General features: G+C 40.0%; 1 protein-coding gene across 2 annotated transcripts; it reads left to right on the plus strand.

Annotated features, from left to right (window-relative positions):
• Positions 1 to 89: 89 nt before the first annotated feature.
• TSHB (thyroid stimulating hormone subunit beta) lies at positions 90 to 13,430 on the plus strand. 2 transcript variants are annotated; one of them, XM_075174529.1, is made up of 3 exons: positions 90 to 225; positions 11,166 to 11,328; positions 12,065 to 13,430. In XM_075174529.1, exons 2-3 carry the CDS (start codon positions 11,167 to 11,169, stop codon positions 12,305 to 12,307), a joined length of 405 nt encoding a protein of 134 aa, XP_075030630.1. In that variant the 5' UTR covers positions 90 to 225; position 11,166; the 3' UTR covers positions 12,308 to 13,430. The 2 variants fall into 2 exon arrangements, with proteins under 2 accessions (XP_075030630.1, XP_075030628.1); XM_075174527.1 differs by lacking the exon at positions 90 to 225 and adding an exon at positions 2,614 to 3,357.
• The last annotated feature ends 5,469 nt before the right edge of the window (positions 13,431 to 18,899 follow it).

An 18,899-nucleotide genomic window follows, 5' to 3' on the forward strand; every position in this document is an offset into this window, starting at 1 on the left:
GGTCTTGAAGAAAGAAAATAGAAATATCCAGTGGTGAGTCCTGCTGAACTGCAAAAGCTGTTGAAAAGAAACAGGAAAAAAGCCGTTGAAAGGAAATGGGATAGAAGCTGTTGAAAGGAAACAGAAAAAAAAGCCATTGAAAGGAAACAGGATTAAAAAAAAAAAGGCCGTTGAAAGGAAATGGGATAAAAGAAAAAAGCCATTGAAACGAAACGGGATACAGAGGTGAGCAGCCGCAGGGAAGTTATATGAACTTTATACGTTAGTCATGGGGCAGTCGGCATCTCAGTAAAAAGAACTGCAGACGAGGAAAACTTTGCAATTAGAAGTTCCAGAAGGAATATTGTGACCTAGTGAATTGTGTATGCAGCTCTGCAGAAGTTGTGTCCTGCAGAGCAGGTGTTGCAAAACATGACTGATTCAGCAATTCTGGAGGGAAAATCAAAAGATAAGAAAGATTCAGTTGAACTTGCGCCAACGGCGGATGAAGTTTTGCAGTGACAGAGGCTAAAGACATTTTTTTGGTCTTCCATTGTGAAACCAGCACCATTTGTTCTCCCCGCCGCCGCCCCCCCCCCCCCCCCCCCCCCCCCCCAAGAAGATCTGCTGGGGGATTCGTACCCACACACGCACATATCAGTGATGTTCTAGAGGAAAGTGAACTGTGTGATGGAGAATAGGAAAAAGAATTAGAAATGTTAAATTTGTCTACCATATGAGGTGATTAAGAAGGTACGCAAATCAATAAAAGAATATGGGTCACAGGTTTCATTTGAATATGAACTTGTTCTAGTGAACGTAATGGACAATTTGGCAATTGAGAACAAAAAAGGGGGAGATATGGAGAATAATTCTGGAATCGGGAGTTTCGGATAGGACTTTGGCAATGCTACAAAATCATAAACAGAAAAGGGGGAGATGTGGAGAAGAATTAAGAGGTGGCCTAATGAGTACCAGCTGATTCAAGAACAGAAACAGGTGAAGGGAATTGTGAGCAGACATGTGATTGTGCCGGAAGGAAGATATGAGAGAGACGGGGGAGAGAGGCGCAATGAATGGAGAGAGATGGTAGGGCTGCCCTGTTATGATAAAGGCTGTGCATGTAGCTATCTGTTGCCACATTTAATGAGACTTCTACTATCTAGTCTTCTCAGCGATGGCTCACATATAGATCCATGAACTATAATTTTGCAATCTTGAAATTACGATTCAAAATCCACATCAAGCCTAGCCTACCCACATTCATAGCTTTGCTAATTCCAGAATGTGATACTTTGATGCCTTACTATAAAAAATAGGATTTAAGTGATTGTTCATTGAGACTTTACATGAAAAATAAATTGGTATCTACCAAACATGATTTCCAATATAGTGGTATATGTAGAGGATCTGACATTGTAGGAGAAGAAATTACAAGAAACTTGAGCAGTAAGAATTAGAAATGCTAGTTAACTATTCTAAGAGTTTCTGCATGTCACGGTGAGTCTGGTGGTAATTAAAGTGTCTTGAAGGTGGAGAAAAGTCTTTCCACTTGAACAGGTAAAAATTCAAGTCTCTACTGCCCACATCGAGACTCAAATGGTAAGTAATCAGTTAGGACCTCATTATTTTCCAGTACTGTCATGGCAGGGTTGTGAATCGTGGTGCATCATATAAACCTCCTGGTATCATGAGTGTGTCATTTGGTGTATTGTATAAATAATCTGCAAAATTACAAAAATACTGTTAGTACGACTATAGAAAGCTTACAGGAAATGCAATCAACTAGGAAGGACGTCAAATCATATTTGTCTCATACTATGCCTGTTTGTGTGAATGGACTATCTGTAGTAAATAAAACTGAAAACATAAACAACTTTATGGTAGGCATTAGTCCAGTTTGCATAGGAAAAGCAAATGAAAATTAACAAATGCATGTGTTTTGGCTTGTGAATCCTTCAGATAACACACAATTCAAAAAAGGAAAAACTGAAAGCTACCAGTTAGCAGCTGTTCATCGTAGTGAATATTGATGCTTTTATCTGTGGAATTTTATTGAAGTTTTAAAGGCTATATTCTGACATTAGCCATGATATTTGTTATTGGCTAGTCCCATTTACTAGAAGTAAAGTTATATATATTTTTATATATATATATGCTTTATTTAAAAATATTAGCAAGATAAACTTACTTCTAAATGCCTTTTTCCCAAGGTCTTAAAATGTATATTAACCTGTGCCAATTAAGTTATCAATTAAACAGAATATTTCCTTTTTTTCAATGCTATTTCTGGTGAAATACATATACTTGATATATTTGTCACATTTCTTTTTACTCTGGGTCTTTATGAATCAATTTTAAGGAGGATGTGGCCTTCAGTGTCTGAGGTAAAATACATCTTTCGAGCAAGAATATAATTGATAATGACTGCAGATACCAATTTATTACTTCTTTCAACGGAGCAGCTGAGGACCTGCAGCTTCCAACAGGAAGTCTGTCAATATCAGGTTACCTTAACTTAAAGCAGGCATTTAGAAACGTTGGTATATATTATTACTTTCCTTCATAATATTGCTAACACAGTTCTCCAGTTCCTTTTCTGTCAAATACTTCTTCAAGGAGGGTGAGCAATGCTCTGGCGTACCACGTCTACTTTCTTTCTTCCTGACATCCTTATTTGCCACGTGTGCAACTTTATTTTTCTCTAGTACTTTAAGTATTTTTCCTTTTTTACTAAGGCAGATGCTGTCACCTCTTCCTGCTCTCATCTCTTCAGCCCCCCCCATTCACAGAACAGTATGTCCTAGTCCTTCAAACTCTTACATTGTCATCAAGTTCTTGATACAGCTCTTCCTCTGTACTGTGGCTTCAACTAAAATGAACAGGTCCCCAGCTGTTCAAGGAAATGCTGCTGTCATACGTGGTGGCACCTACCTGAAGCCCGCGTTCTATGATCTGGAGTCAGAGCTTCAAGGATGTTTACTGGTATGGTTGTGAAAAGCTGATGGCTTGGTTTCAGCGTTTCTGATGTTGCTTGACTCACAGCTCTTTTACATGATAAAAATGTAGGTGGCAGAGTGACAACCAACTTGAGCATTGTGGTATCTGAAGACGTCCTTGTGTGGTGAATGGTGTTGGATGCAACGTGCCAGATGTGATGTGGTTATTACAGCAGAGGAACTGCTATCTGTTCTGATCCTTTTTGTATTCCAGCTGATAGCTGCATTTTCACCTTGGTTTGATTGACTTTAGCTGAAATACTGGATGCTATAAAACTTGTTGCTCATGTTTTTCCAGATCCACTCTGTGTCTTTGTTGCATGGTCTCTTTTATAAGAGATACATCATCTTTGGCCTCAACAAAGTACTTTGCCATAAGGTAACAACCAGTGAAAAGGATTGAAAAATGCATAGCTTGAATTCCATTCATTTATTGTCTCACTTTTCTTGTTCAGCAGTGGGTTTATTTGTCTTTGTTTAATCTGCTCTTTCCTCTTCTTCTGAATTGCCTTGGGTACAAGGAATAGTTTTCCTTGAATTTACTTACTGGATAACTGAGTAGCCCTGGGTCTATAGATTGTGAATTGTATGTATTAAAAAAAGAGCTGATTCAATTTAAATACTTACCTTGGCTATATGTTTAATGCCTGATCTCAAATTTCTGGTGCATATACTTGCTTTTAATTGAGAATTATTTTTACTTTATGATAAGTAGTAACTTTTTAGTACACCTGTTTGTTACAACAGCCTAAAACAAAAGCAGAAGAGGGGAAAGCCTAAAAAGTTGAATTGAAAATTCAGTTCTGAGAAGACAAATAATGAGCATTTACCTATTCTAATGCTTGTCTTGGATCTCTCATAAAATATTCAAATGTCCAGTCAGTATCATTTGTCTATCATGGCTTTATTAAGCACAGGAAATTTCAAAATTATTAGGTTGTTATTTCATTAGTACAGAGCATTGGGGGTTTACTAAAAAGTTGAATTTTTAAAATTAATGTTCCAGTCCCGGTTATTACCTAATACTTGTATTTTATTTCTATACTGGATAATACTGAGAGATTCAGCAAGAGACTCATACCTGGTGGTAGCAATGTGTAAAGAAAGGCCTTCCCCCAGCAAGTGATCCAAAAATATCTCTTTGGTCTTTTTTTTTTTGTTGTTAAATGCACAGCATATTGTAGCAACAAGGTTTTTTTTATTACATACTGTGTCATGAAATGAAATAGTGTGTAATTGTGACAAAACTTGATACAATACTACAAATATGTCAAATCAGACCACAAGGTTATTTTGACAACTAGAGAAAATCCACATTTTGTATCTTACTTAAAAAAGAAGACTGCAACCCACTGCTAGAATTCAAAAACCACAGTTCAGGGTTAGCATATGCAAGCACTTCCGTATGCTTGCATATGGACTCGACACTACTGATAGTTATTTCCAAATGGTATGGAAAAATTTGTTTTGTTTAGAAGCTGCAAGAGCAGAGAGTGCAAAGCAGAATGCAGAAAATAAGAACAGAGCTTAAGAAAATCACACTTTTGGGACTCGCCCAAGCTGACAAATGCAGGAGTATATGGACTCGCAGGTAGTGCTGAGTAAGAGATCCGATGTCTCAGCATGTGCCTGTTCCTTCAGGCTCTCCAGTATTCTCCTTGAAGGGCTGGGAGCAATACGGGAATGTCCCTATGGAAACCAGGGAAGCTGCATTGGGGTTAGAGACTAGTCAGTATACCCACACTAGTGCTGACCTCACGTGATTGAAACTAACAGGGTGATGTGAGAGAAAGGGGAATGTTACATGTCAGCGGTTGTTGATCTTGCTTCACAGTGGCTTTAAAAAGCAGCTTTTTCAGAATCGGACACTGCATTGGAAGAATCGCTTTAAACAGTTTTCTCCAAGCATGTTTAAGGAAGATATTAAAATCTTGATTAAAAAGATGTATTTAAAAAATCCTCAGGTATGTGTGATAGTTATTATAAAGGACAACTATTTCTAAAAGAGTAATAATATTACTTTAAAGTTCTAACTAAAAGGATTTTTTTAAAAAATTGCTACAGGAGTTAAATGTCTCTAGTAAGGAAAAAACCAGTACAAATAACAGTGTTATTCCTACAACCTTTTCTATCCCTAGATATCAAAGTATTTAATTTAGTTTACCTTGCTTCTACCAGGAGTATCTTGGGAGGAAAGGGTTCATGAGGAAAAACAGTCTTCCTTTTTCATTCTTTACAGCCATTTTAATTTTTAGTTGGAATCTTAGAGTGGCTTCCTTACTGGGAGGCATTCACTTTGGCAGGCTTCACAGTCTGTCATAGCTGTGGTAGACGCTGCTTTTTCAGGTGGGCATGTGAGATGGCCTAGGAGAGGAATGCATGTTGGGTAAGAGGAGCATCTGACAGGACTGCATGCCCAAAGCCTAAAAGGAGAAACGGAAACATACCCCAATGTTCGTACTGAGCATATATAACTAGCTTAAATTCTAATCTAAAAAAGTCAATTGTACATGCATAGTGTTAATTCTGCATACCAGATCTTCATCAGTGAAGATCTTGTCTGATTACCTACTGACTGCCTATCAGATTGCCAGTCAAATCAGGAGAACAATACAACCATTAGAAATGGAAAAGTGTCTGTGGCTTTTACCCCTTCCCATTGTTATGATATTGGGTGGGTATAGTCATTTATCCCTGATAATATTGCAGAAGGCTTCTGGCCTTTGTTGTTGTTGTTTGGGTTTTTTTTTAATTTTGTCCTCAGTGTAGCAATTGTATGTCTTAGAATAACAGAAATATCTAGCACTTTCCAAAGAAATGAAACCAAATACAAAGTGGTCTATCATAGGAGCCAAGCAGCAAATAGGATTATGAAGTATTTTCAGACCATAAATGGAGATCGCTGGCATATGATATGCAACAGAGAGAATTGCTGTTTTAATCTGTAGTTGATGGGAAATGCTGCAGCTAATCCTAGCAAAGAAAGAGAAGAGCGGTCATCTGTGAATCTATAAATTTAAGAGGCGAGAGCTATGTTTCAAGCTATTGCAGAGACTTGCAATGGACAGATTAGCTTTGAAAATTCAGCAGCCAAAGTCTGTTTAAATGCAAAACCTGGCGAAAACGCTTGTTTCTATGGCAGCATATTAGCATCTTATTTCCTTTTATCAGTGGAGGTCTGCAACAGGATGGGGTTGGAAATAATTCCTCTACCAGAATACTAATCTTTTTAGAAATCTGATTGGCTTTGTCTCTTTTTCATCAGCATAACTTCTAATTCTCTGTTGTTTGCAAGCGTGGACATGTTTTTATTTCAATATCCACAGTGCTTTATGCAGTGGAAACGAGTTACTCTGCTCTATAAGTTAACCTGCTCGTAAGATTACGAAGTTTTCATTGTGTTGTACTACTGACAGGGGAAGAGTGAGTAGAAATAATGTGTGATAACTTCTCCTCATTGTTCCTACTTCTATCTAAGGCATTGGTCAGTGACAGAGAATCCTATTAAATTACTTTTACATATAAGCTTCTGGTATGCACTGAATTTCTCTAGCCCATTACAGAGATTCCTGGGTAATGAACCCAAGAATTTTATGGTTACTAAAGTCTGTTTACAGAGATCACTTAAAACACTTCTTGTAGAACATCAGTATACTGTCCTTCACTTAATGAAAGTGTAAAATAACTGATGTCAGTGAATGGGTTGCTTTAGTTAACAGAAAGGTTAAAGATAAATAATTAACAGTGTAACTGGCTGTTCCAGAACAGGGCTACAAAGCTGATGGCTGTAAAAGCACATTAAAAATTTCTACCACTGAATAGTCTGCAGGTTAGCAGGGGGACAACCAAAAAATGGATCATAAACATCAGACTGTTGACTAGGGATTTTAGGAAACTGTATGAAAGAAGCCTCAGGCAGTCATAGATTGCCACACTGGACTTCGTTGTCCTGCCACAGTCTTTTGTCTTGCTGCTCCCAGTAGGTAGTGAGACCTCGCTCCCATCAAGTGTTCAGAGAGGTCAGTAGTGAATGAACTCTGTGGTCATATCCGGAAGGACAATCAAGGAAAAGTTTTTCTACCAGCTTAATAGTTTGTGTAAATTACTGAAGAGATGTGACTGTGTATATCACTCTAGCGATGTTTAGTGCATCTCTGACAGATAGGCAGGCTAATGTAATGCCAGCAAAGAAGAGGTAGTAGCCAAGAGGTTCTGTGTCCATATCAGTGTGGAGCTAACCCGAGTATGAGCAGCAGTAGTCACATTAGTCTCAAGGTCCACTCAGACTAATTTTTTGTGCTTCCAGATAAATGATTTTTCATTCTTAATACTTGGTCAGATATTTCTGTAATGCAGTGCATTCAGAGGCTGGGTAAAAAAGTTGCTGGTGAAATTATACTACCTGCTCCAGTGATTAATAATGTCCTGACATACACCACATTGGACTCTGCCTAATAGCTCTAAATCTTCATGACAGTAGGGCTGTGGACAGATGGAACTAAGGACATTGCATCTATGTAGTTGCCTTAACAACCAAATTTGTAATCACCTCAAAGAATGAAATCAGGTTTGTGTGGCATGACCTATTTTATGTAACACCATCTTGACAGGCATTAATTATGTTCTCATCCGTTAATTCTTTATTGCTCAAATCCTGTATCAACTTTCTGTTATTTTACCTGATTTATCAGGGATAGATGTCAGACTGGCTGGTTGAGAGTTACCTGGGTCAACATTCTCTCTTCAAATATTGGCATAATATTAGCACTTTTCTTAATGTTTTGAAATTTCCTCAGTATTCCAAGACTTGTTGAAATTAGCATTAGCTGGGTAATGATGTTGATTTTAAAATATTTATTCCTTATGCAAATTATTTAATAATTTTTGTTGCAAATATGTATGTTGGTTGTTCAGCCACTACATTTTCAAAGGCACAGGTACTTATTGAAGACTTTGCACTTACTCTGCATCAACAGCTTGTCTTCATCTAGTAATGTCCCTTGACAGTACTGTTGGTCTCTGTCCTGATAGAGGTTTATTTCCTAGTCTCCAGCTTCCCATGTGAGTCTTCTGCATTTTCTCACTTCTAACAGTGATTGTTGTTTGTTTTCCTTTTTTTCATTGCTATAGTTTTTATTGTTGCATTCTCTTTTTCATCTTCACTATGATAGATTTTCAAGCATTGTTATTTTTTTTCTTTGCTATTGATGTTTGCAGACATTTCCCTAAATCCTCTTAAAGCAAATTCTTAATCCTTTTTTACTCTAATCTGAATTCCTTCCCCCATCCCCCCAGTTACACCCATTTTTATCAAATCGGAGAAATTAGCACTTTGAAGCAGCAAAGGATATATGCCTTCATACTCTGATCTGTCCTATGCCTATATTCTTATAGGATATGTTGAGGACACTTTAAACCTGGATGTGGGGGTCTTCCTGTCAGAACCAGTGTATACAAATATAGCTCCAATTGCCTAAAGCTGTGCTTGTAAATCACTGTGAAGTCTTTAAAGAAAAAAATCAGCTGTACCTGCTTCAGCTCTGCATGCAAGGGTCATATGCAATATTCTTGCTTTAGGAATGCCATTTTTTATTCTTATTTTGGGCAGTTTTTGTCCTCTCCAGGATTTAGTTTTATGAATTGTTTCCTTTCAGGATCGTTGTCTCCTTTGAAATGCTCTTTAAGATTTTCCAAGAACGAACATTCTTTTCTGTTACTAAAGTTTTAAACAACCAAACCCATACATATATATGTAGTGTATATGTGTATATATAATGTGTGTGTATATATATATACACACATTATCTACATATGGGTGTATGTATGTGTATACTCATATAGGCCGTATGTTTAACTGCATTTAAAATACGTCAGAAAAATATAGAGTTAAATAACGTATTGGAGTAGTAGCAAAATAACAGTGTTACACTTCTGTTGCTAAGTGTAGATGGACAGATGTTACTGAGAGTACAATTAATGCTCTGCTCATGTCCTTAAGCCAGAAAGAGTTATATTTAATTCCTGAGAAGTTATATGGTAGAAATTAACCCATAATTAAAGACTCCATGAAAACAGAAAGCGTTTGGCTAGTCTTAACAGAACAAGAACTCTATCATGTTATCCAAAAAAACCCTTGGACAATTAGTCTTGGACCCAAAGCTGTGTGCAGCAGTCTGAAACCACAGGAAAAGGAGACAATATTATTCAGGAATTAGCTAAACACCAATCGGGACTGACTCCTCCAACAGCCCCAAGTGACCGTGTTTACCAGCTCAAACTCAACTTTATCATATTTCTTAATGGCTACGTAAATCAAGAATGTAGTTGACTTGCATTAGACAAAGTCCAAATGGCAGTTAGGCGATAAACTGAAAGGGTTGGTGTTAACAGGGCTGCAGTGAGTAAGCACAGTGAGAAGGCTGGCCGGGCGCTGATGAAGCAGCAGAGAACAGTGGCTTTGTGCTGAATCAGTGCAAGACGCACATGCTGACTCGACCTTTTCTTACTTTCGCTCCTCCCAGATGCAAAGCCTTAAACGCGAGTGTTTTTCCCTCATCTGCGGACATCTCAGTTTCACTGGTGTTGGTGCAATATTTTGCTTCTCGTTGTGCTACAAGGAGTGGTTTTTTAAAAGTTTTTCCCCTATCAATTAGTATTTCAGAGTTAATTGCTTGTTACTTCAATATTTGCTCAGTAGGTTCAAGGCCAGATAATTTCTCAGTGTGTTTTGTTTGAGTAGGTAAGTCAGGCTGTACCTAACCACACTGTAGAGCAATTGCTTTGATTTGAAATTTGTTACTTTATGTGTATAGCATTGCACTTCTCAGTTGTGCCTGCCTGGTAACAAGCAAACTGAGTGAACCAGACTTCATTAAACTTCTGCAAAACATAAGTGTAGAATTAGTCATATGTGATTCAGGATGACTCCATTTCCATGCTAGCCTTTCTGTCATGATGTTGCTGTCCTATGTAGGGATTAAATTAATCAATAATAACTTTTTTAAAGCAGTGGTTAGTTTAAAAGCCTGAGAAGAGACTAACTGTTAAAATAATTAGATTTCCAGCTCCAGTTTCCAGGTTAGGATATTATGGACACATTTGTTCCTATCACATTTGCTTTGTGGTTCAGTATGAATTTTCAATAGATGACTTTGCGATAAGAAAGCAGCAATTCAGATGCAATTATATAAACAGTAAGATCAGCCCGGAATTAGCCTGGAGAGTATAAAGCACACACAGAGCTTGTGCTGGGTCACTGCCTCTCCCAGCTCAAGGCAGAATCAGGTTCCTGTGATAGGGAAGAATTCAGCTGACAAGAGGTTGGTCTTTCCAGACTTGCATTGTTGCAGCTACAGGGTAAACCAGACTGTGTAATGAATGGCTTTTGCTATGGGAAACTGACAGCTGGAAGAGACTGGAGGGTGATATCCAGATGTTTGTAGACACTGTCATTTCAAGTTTGTAGTTTAGAGGCTATAGAGTAGACCCTGGAATTGTCTCAGAGCTAATCAAAGCTTTGTTCTCGGGATCCCCCAGCAGGTCCGAGAAATGAGGTCAGCACAACAGACAGATAAAGTGGGGATTCATTGATTTGAACTCTTTGCTCGTGTTCTTAATTGTAATTTGCTTGAATCTATTATTTAATTCTTGGCAGTGTTCCCATTTCATCATGCCTCTAAGCCAACTGGAAAGTAAAAAATACAGTGGTATGCCTGATATGCACAGCTGTTTCTTTTTATCTCTTGAACATTTTATAAGATGCTTTCTTTAGAAAATTATTGTTAAACCAGTGAGATTATTTTAGCATCTCTGGTTAATTCTAGAGCTCATGTTCTCTCACATATGTCACATTTTCAAATCCTTTCATTCCTGTTATTTTTCTGTGTCAGCATTTTATTACTTATTAGTGAAAAGTTCCATGTAATATGCATTAGTGGGGAAAAAGTGAATTTCTTGTATGTGTTAATGGCCTGTTTAGCCTTCTTTTCTGTTTGGTGGGTAGTACTATTTCAATTAAAGGTCTGAGATTGGAAGGAATTTGTCAGGGTGTAGCTAAAAAAGTTAAGATTACTTCTAGTCTGTGACTATCGTAACTGTTCTTGTCAAATTCTGAGAAAAGGGCTGGAAGGTACATCTAATTTTACTTAGGGTTTGCTTTGTTTGTTTGTTTGTTTTTCCCCCATCTAGCATGAGTCCCTTCTTTGTGATGTCTCTCCTCTTTGGCCTGACTTTCGGTCAAACAGCATCACTTTGTGCTCCTTCTGAGTATATAATCCATGTGGAGAAAAGGGAATGTGCCTACTGCCTGGCCATCAACACCACCATCTGCGCTGGATTTTGCATGACTCGGGTACAAGACATTACTGTTTTAAGCAGTTGTTTCTGTAATGGCCATCACTGCATAACAAGTGCCTATTCTCACTGGAAAATTGTGTGTAAATGATCCAATTCTAATAGTGTTTGTCACAGACAGAAAAATCACACTATCATCATGTTTTCAAGTTAGCTTTTTGTGAAGGTATGGATGAAAAATGCCAAGCCTCCCGAACTACAGGGTTCATAACACCAGTGACATAGCAGAGAACTGAGTGCTGCTGTCACTGCAGAGCCTCTGTAGGCAGTTTGTGGGGTCAGGAAGGAACCAGGTGAGAAGCAGATTATATTTAGTCACTCTTATTTAATGTAAATGACTTGGGTAACTTCTACTCCCACTGCTGTTATGACAGCTAGCTGTGGAGAATATCTCGCATGTAGGCATGCCAAACACTATGCTTGAGCTTCACTGTTCAACATAGCATTTTAAGTTCCACCTTGGTCGGTACATAGCCAATACAGATTACAAAGCACCGTTAGCACTCTGAGCCAAGCAGATTAGTTAAAACCATGAAAGCAAGGTGAACATACCTATGGGGGTAGAGAGCCTCAATCACATGCAGATTCAAAATTACAGATCTGAACAGAAGTACGCTGAAAATATCAGAGCCAGTCTAAGTGTAGAGAGGTTTGCTTTCTGCGCATTTGAGAAAACGTCAAAGCAGTCTTCTGTATGTTTCAGTGAAACGATGCATTTCTTTTTTCTTTTGTAGGACAGCAATGGCAAGAAGCTGCTACTCAAAAGTGCTCTGTCCCAGAACGTGTGCACATATAAAGAGATGTTTTATCAAACAGCACTGATTCCGGGCTGTCCTCATCACACCATCCCTTATTATTCCTACCCTGTGGCTGTGAGCTGCAAATGTGGTAAATGTAACACTGATTATAGTGACTGTGTTCATGAGAAGGTTAGGACAAACTATTGCACTAAACCACAGAAGCTCTGTAATATGTAAGCTTCCAACAGAATGTGGTCGAAATGTACCTGTCTGCTCACAACTAAACATAAATAAAAGTGTATTTCGTAACAGGTTTGCAAACTGGTGTGCACAAAGTTTTATTCTAAAGATATATCACTAGTTACTTCAATTAACTGGATATTCTGTGACAAGCACAAAAGCAGAATCATAGGACTCCAGGTTTGTATTTAGAACCCACGTGTAATTTACTTTGGGGGAGAAGGAGAACTTACTATGTGTACATATAAGCCTTTGCTCATAAATCCCAGGTATTTTGTGAAGAGGTGCTCAGAGACAAAACATTTGATATATTTCAGAGTTAAAAAAAGGCAATGCATACTCTTAGTATTGAACATTTTAATTAGATTTAGATTATTGATTTAGACATATACTTACAGCCTTCATTGATAGGGAGTAATATCATAAGTCTCAAATTGATGTAGTGGATATAGTTTGTTAAGATTTGTTGTTTAAAAGTTAAGTAACTAACAGGTGGTGTGTTTGTAGGTATGTAGATAAACTATGTATCTTGGAAGCATTGTTAGACTCCAGTGAGCAGTAATCACGGAAACGGAACAACCTTATAAGGAAGGAAAGGAACAGTGAAGAGACATGAGATTCTTTGGTTCAAATGATGTAGATGGGTTAGGAATGCTTTATGAATAGATAGGCCGGACATGCAATAGATAAAAGAGCCTTGAAACTTTGTACTCTACGTTAATTAGATAGAGAAGCTAACCTTGTAGGGTTGATAGGGAAGGTATACTGGAATAAGCTAGCTTATTACAAGTGAAAAACATGTAAACCAAGCCAAGGGACAAACGGAGCATGCGTGAAGACTGAGTTCAACCAGAGGGCACTGTGATGAAGACTATTGACGACCACCAGAGGACCCAAAAGAGCACCAAAGAGCACGACGGTGCATGCGTCAGAGATATTTGCATATGTTAATGAATTCTGGGAAATAACATGAATATTCAGATTGTTTCTCGGAAATATAATGAATATGTATACTCTAATTGTATTTAACCCCTATGGTTACGTGATTTGGCGCGCACACTAGGTGGATCGATCCCCTGTGCGTCCAGCTCTGCAATAAAGAATACCTTCTTTCTAAAACTCTAAATTGAGTCTTAGAGAGTTTTTCGGAGATTTCTTCGTTTCAGTATAAATAAATTAAATGGTAGTGAAAGGATTTTTAACAATATGTAACTATAAAAAAAAAACCCAAACTATTTCAGAGCTAAGAATTTGCAGCTCTGTGCAGATGCACTGAAGGTTCAAAACCCCATTAAATACAATTTTCAGGTAATACATGCCACTAACATGTTAAATCACTACCAAAAGCTTTGTCTTTTTTCACCTCTTCCCAGCCATGTGTTTTGCCTTGTAAAGTGGGTTACTTCACTATAGCTTTCTTAGTTGTTCAGTGATTGCACATGTGTCTTTATGAAAAACAATTTTCACTTTTAAAGTGGAGTATTAAGTGGAACAGATTTGTCCAGAGGTTCACATCAGGAGAGCAGCAGTCATGCTCTTTGTCGTGGTTTCAGTTATCCAGGCAGAGATTTGATTTATTTTGGCAAGTAACAGACCCAAACAACCCCCTAGAGCCAGGAAGATGAAGACCAACTTGTTATGCCCAGCTTGAACTGCCAACTATACTTAAGACTGCCATTGTGCCCACGGAGAATTAACCTGCTGATAACCCTCATAGACACTCTACACCCAGCTGTTGGCATAGACCTTTTATTCATCTTCCTTTCTGTTTATTTTTGCTTCCAGCAAAACCAGAAGGCAAAAACCAGTGACACACCTACTAACATACTCCTGCTTTTGTTGGTATTAACATAAAGTTCCATTTTTGTTTGTGTGGGAGGGAAGTTGCATACATCTGTTAGACATTCTTTGACCTTTTGAAGTTCACTTGTGTGTTACTGTAAACATCAGTATTTCTTCTCGGGAAAAGCCTCATCGTGCTGTTAAGTGCCAGTTAGACCTTAAAACTGCTTACCTACCTTCCCAAGAGTTTTGCTTGATTACTTGGAGCAGCACGAGGTGCCATTCCATAGTTAAGCCCAGAGTCAAGCAGGGAAATATTGAGAAGAGTTCATTTTAGGGGTTGACTGTTAAGAGCATCCAGAGACAACTACATAACCAGTTAGGAAAAACCAATAGGGCAGGGCTTTTTTTTTTTTTTTAATTTTTATAGTCTCCTATACCATTCAGTGTGCAAACGAGGGAAAATACATGACAGAAAAAGGAACAGTCCTAAGAGTTATGTTAAGTTTACGCAGCATTCCATAGTTAACCGATGAAAAGCATTAAAAAGAAAATAAGAAATGTCCTATCTTGGCAAGATGGCCCTAAGACTCTTGTGAAGTCTTTTAATGCCCTCTGTGTGCATAAGCCCAGTTGCTAAGAGTGTGCCATTCTTCTTCTGAGCACAGCAGGTTTGACATTACACACTTTAGTTAGCAGTGGGGTGATGCCTGCAAACTTTCAACCAGGCATTGAACAGCAGACCTTACTCACAAGGTACCGTGATGCTGAAATAAAGCAGAAAGTAACTAATTTCCTTACGTTTTCTCCTGAAAATCCAGTTCTTGCTCTTCCTCATCCCTCATTAAGGATCATGCTGGAATATTTGATGTTCTTGCCACCATCCATAGCAGTATTTCTATTCACTCATGCAATTTCTCACAGAGGTTAGGTACTAGCGCCAAAGACATCAATGGCCCGCTCTCTACCCTTTCTCATCTCAAGAATTCTCTCTGCCCCCCCCGCCCTCCCTTCCAGGACCAATGTGCTATGTTCAAAAAATGACCTACATTGAGTATAGCCCTCAAGCAATCAAAGGTACAACCTGAAACAATGCCAACTGCCACAACACTTAGAGCCTTAAAATTTTGCATGAAAGTGTAAAAGTTAATTTTTAGCAGAAGCATAAAATAATTAATATTTAGAAATAGATACTCAAACCAAACGTACTCTGTGAGGATGGATGATAAATAAATATTCAATTGCCCACTCTTCTAGCATACTGTAACTGAATTTTCAACATCTCCATGGGAAAGGTGATAATGTCCTAGCATGTTTCAGCACCAACATCCTACCACCACCTCTTTACATAGAATAAGCCCTTTTTAACATAGGCGGAGAAAAGATTACAAAATGGTAGTATTATTCTTCTTTTGCAGCAGGAATCATAAAGACAAAATAGTCTAGTTTGCCATGTTTGTTGCATGTAATCTTATTCTCATGTACAGGAGCAAAGTCTAAATGGTAATTTCAGCCTACTGATATATTCATTACCCAGCTCTAATCCTACACTGTATTGCATCCGTTACAACCCTGACAGCACCTGTTTGTGCCACTACCGTCTATTAAACAGGTTAATTGATCCAAGCTCCATTCAAAGCACAAGAGAGAAATAAATCAGTCTGTAAACATATTTTCTGACCAACAAGATGAGTTTTTAACCTGATTACCGAAGTTTACTCAGATTGAAATGCAAAGCATATAATGACAGACAAGAAATTGTCAATATGTGGCAAACTATCAGATTCCTACTTAATACTACATACTGTGTTGTAAATTCACTACTGCTCATTTTTATAAAACTCTACTAACTTCCATTTTTAAATTAATTATTACATTCAGAAAGGCCATTAAGGTGAATCAAAATACTTAAAACAATTTAATCAAGCTAAAAATCAAAACTCTGACATATACAAAACATGAATGATCTAAAATATTAGGAAAGAAGTGTTCCCATCCCTGGCAAAGAAGTGTCTGAAATAGTAATCTCCTGTCAGCTTGACTGCATTCTCATGAGTTACCAGGGCCACATTAACTGCGACACCTAAAAATACTACTGAGATGCAAGGTATATTTTTTTCTGTTTATGCAAATTAATTTTTAGAAATATGATTGTAGCTCCCAAGAAATTAGATATTCCATTCACACTTTGCTTGAAATAGTAATAAAGAAACCAGAATTCACAGGATACAAATATGAAATTTAATTTTCTTAGAAAAAACTGCTTTCAATTTTGCAGTTTTCATGACTGTTCCTGGAATCTGATACTCTGTTCCAAACGCCTTCATTTTATTTCAACTGCAGCAAAGCCTCTGTGAAAGACTAAGGGAATCTGCTAGGTGGCCCTCCTTGAGCAGGGGGGTCGGACCAGGTGACCTCCAGAGGTTCCTTCCAACTTCAGCCATTCTGTGATAATAGCAAAACCTTTGACCAGGGCAACTGCAATAATAAGCTGACAGCATTTGCATGCTTGTCACGGTTTCTACACAAGGCATGAACTGCAATTGTCATATGTATAATTTGGTGATAAAGAAATGCCTTTGCAGGCAAGGTTTGAAAATTTAAATTCTCAAAAAACACCATTTAAAATTAATAGAAAATCCAGAGGATTTTGCAGGAACAGTAGGAGCCCTACTTCTGTAAGATATGTCCCTTGCATCTATGGTTTAAACAATCCAGTTACGGCTAGATATATACAAGACTACTTCCCCAACTGTTGGACCAAGAGAGGTTAGTTTCAATTAAGCTACAAAAGACTTTCTGGTGGTGAGAAAGTCTGGTATTCCCCAGTCCCCAACACAACTGTAAAAACCGTGTAGTGACAGCATGCAAAAGAGCTGTGGACTCCCAAGTTCTCAGCAAATAGCTGCAACGTGAATTGTTACTCTCTAGTTTGTGAAGAGCATAGAGAATGATAGGAAAAAATGGGGAAACAGGTATTTATCCAAGAAAGCAGCAATTATGTTACATAGTAAATGGCAAAGACACAAAATCTTCAGCTTTAAGATCAGACAGTGCCTTGTCAAGGTGTCTGAGCCTTTAAAAAGAGTATTTACCACAGGAAAATTTAAGTCAGCTTACTATTAAGCAGCACTTCCACTCAGCAAAATAGAAAAAGGAACTAGGCCTACTTACAGTAATAAGCAGCACTGCAAAATTATTCTAATGCTCCCTTAAGGCTGGGACTGACAGATTTGTCTTCAGTATGAACATACGCATACAAAGCAGTCTACTTTTATGGTTAACGCATATGCAAAATCACTGACAGGAAAATAACTAACATGACTTCTTTTATACTTAGGAAAAATGCAAATTAAGACATTTGGGTTGTGTTAATGCATCTATTTAAATACACATTTACATGCCCTCAGAGCACTTTGTCCCTTTGGCCTTTCAGCAGTATTTGTGTTCAGCTTTAAGACCCTCAGGCCCCGTGACAGCCATCTATTGAGGTGATGACTCCTTAGGGTCAGGTGTTTGCTTACATTTAATTTATCTCAATTTTCATATAACTAAGCGATGGATTTGCAGCCAATCCTAACATCCTTACCTCTTCTCAACATCTTAATTCTGGCGAGAAAGTAACAGAAAAGCATGAGAGCACAGAACACCAAGTAGGCTTGGAGGGGGCTTGGTCGATCAGAATCCACGCTGAGGCAAATTTGCCCTTTAAACGTCATGGGCCTCCTCTTCAATACTGGTGCTATTGCCGCACTAGTTAGGCCTCTCTCACCTGGGAGAGGCTTGAAAAGTGGGTCATCCTCTCACTCCAGCTTCTTTGCTGCTAACCAGCTTACTGCCAAGCGCCTGGGCTTCGTGCGACTCCCACCGCCCGTAACGAGGCGTATGGAGACCCCGGGGGCTGGGGGGCACAGAAGCTGGAGCAGCCACTCCTCGCGGCCCAGCGCAGAAGGCCCCTAACGCAGGTACTCAGTGGTAGCCATGCTGCGGTCGATTTTGAGCAGCACAGTCCAATTAACGTGTCTGAAACTGGGGAATGAGGATGCAAAAGCACCGCCCTCACCCTCCGCTTCGCCCGGAGGGGACAGAGTCGCGCCCGCGGGAGGCAGCTGCGCCTCGGCTCAGGCGCCGCGGCCTGCCCGGGGCTGCGAGTCAGAGGGCAGCGCCGCCCAGACGGCAGGGGGCGCCGCCGGCCGGCGCCGCTCCCCACCAGCGCTCAGGGGGAGCGGCCTGAGGGGGCATGGCGGGGCGGAGCCCGGCCCACCCCGTGCACGGAACTATCTCCTACCGGCCCCCGCCGAATCGGCGCGCGGCCCCGCTGCACCTCCGGGCTCGTCGGCTGCCTTGCTGCCTCGAGCGGCGGGCGCAGAGACCCGCCGGCGCCCCTGCCTCAGCCGCCGCTCTCCCGCCTTTCCACACTCGCCGAGAGGACAAAGCACCGCTCGCGCGCTAGCGCGCACTGGCCGCAGTGCGAGTAGCCAATGCGGAGCGAGTACCGCCCACTGCCCCGCCCCCGTGGGCGGGTCCGCTCCGCCGCGCGGGTCCCTGAGGCGAACCGCGGCGGGGCAGCGGCTGCCGCCGGGTCGGGTTCTGGCCTGCCCCGCTTCCCGGCGCGGGGCCGTGCTCGACTCGCTGGCCGAGGCCTGCTCCTTTACCTGGAACCCGCCTGCCCGCGGCCCAGCGCCGGGGCGATCATACTGCCGAGGGTGACGGGCGAGCTCCGGGCAGACCCGCCCGCAGCCTGCGCTTGCGCCCCGGCCTGAGGAGCGCCTCGCCGGGCCGTCGGCCGGCCGCCTCGCGGACCTTT

This window comes from Calonectris borealis, chromosome 26, assembly GCF_964195595.1.
Source record: "Calonectris borealis chromosome 26, bCalBor7.hap1.2, whole genome shotgun sequence".
Taxonomy (NCBI): Eukaryota; Metazoa; Chordata; class Aves; order Procellariiformes; family Procellariidae; genus Calonectris; species Calonectris borealis.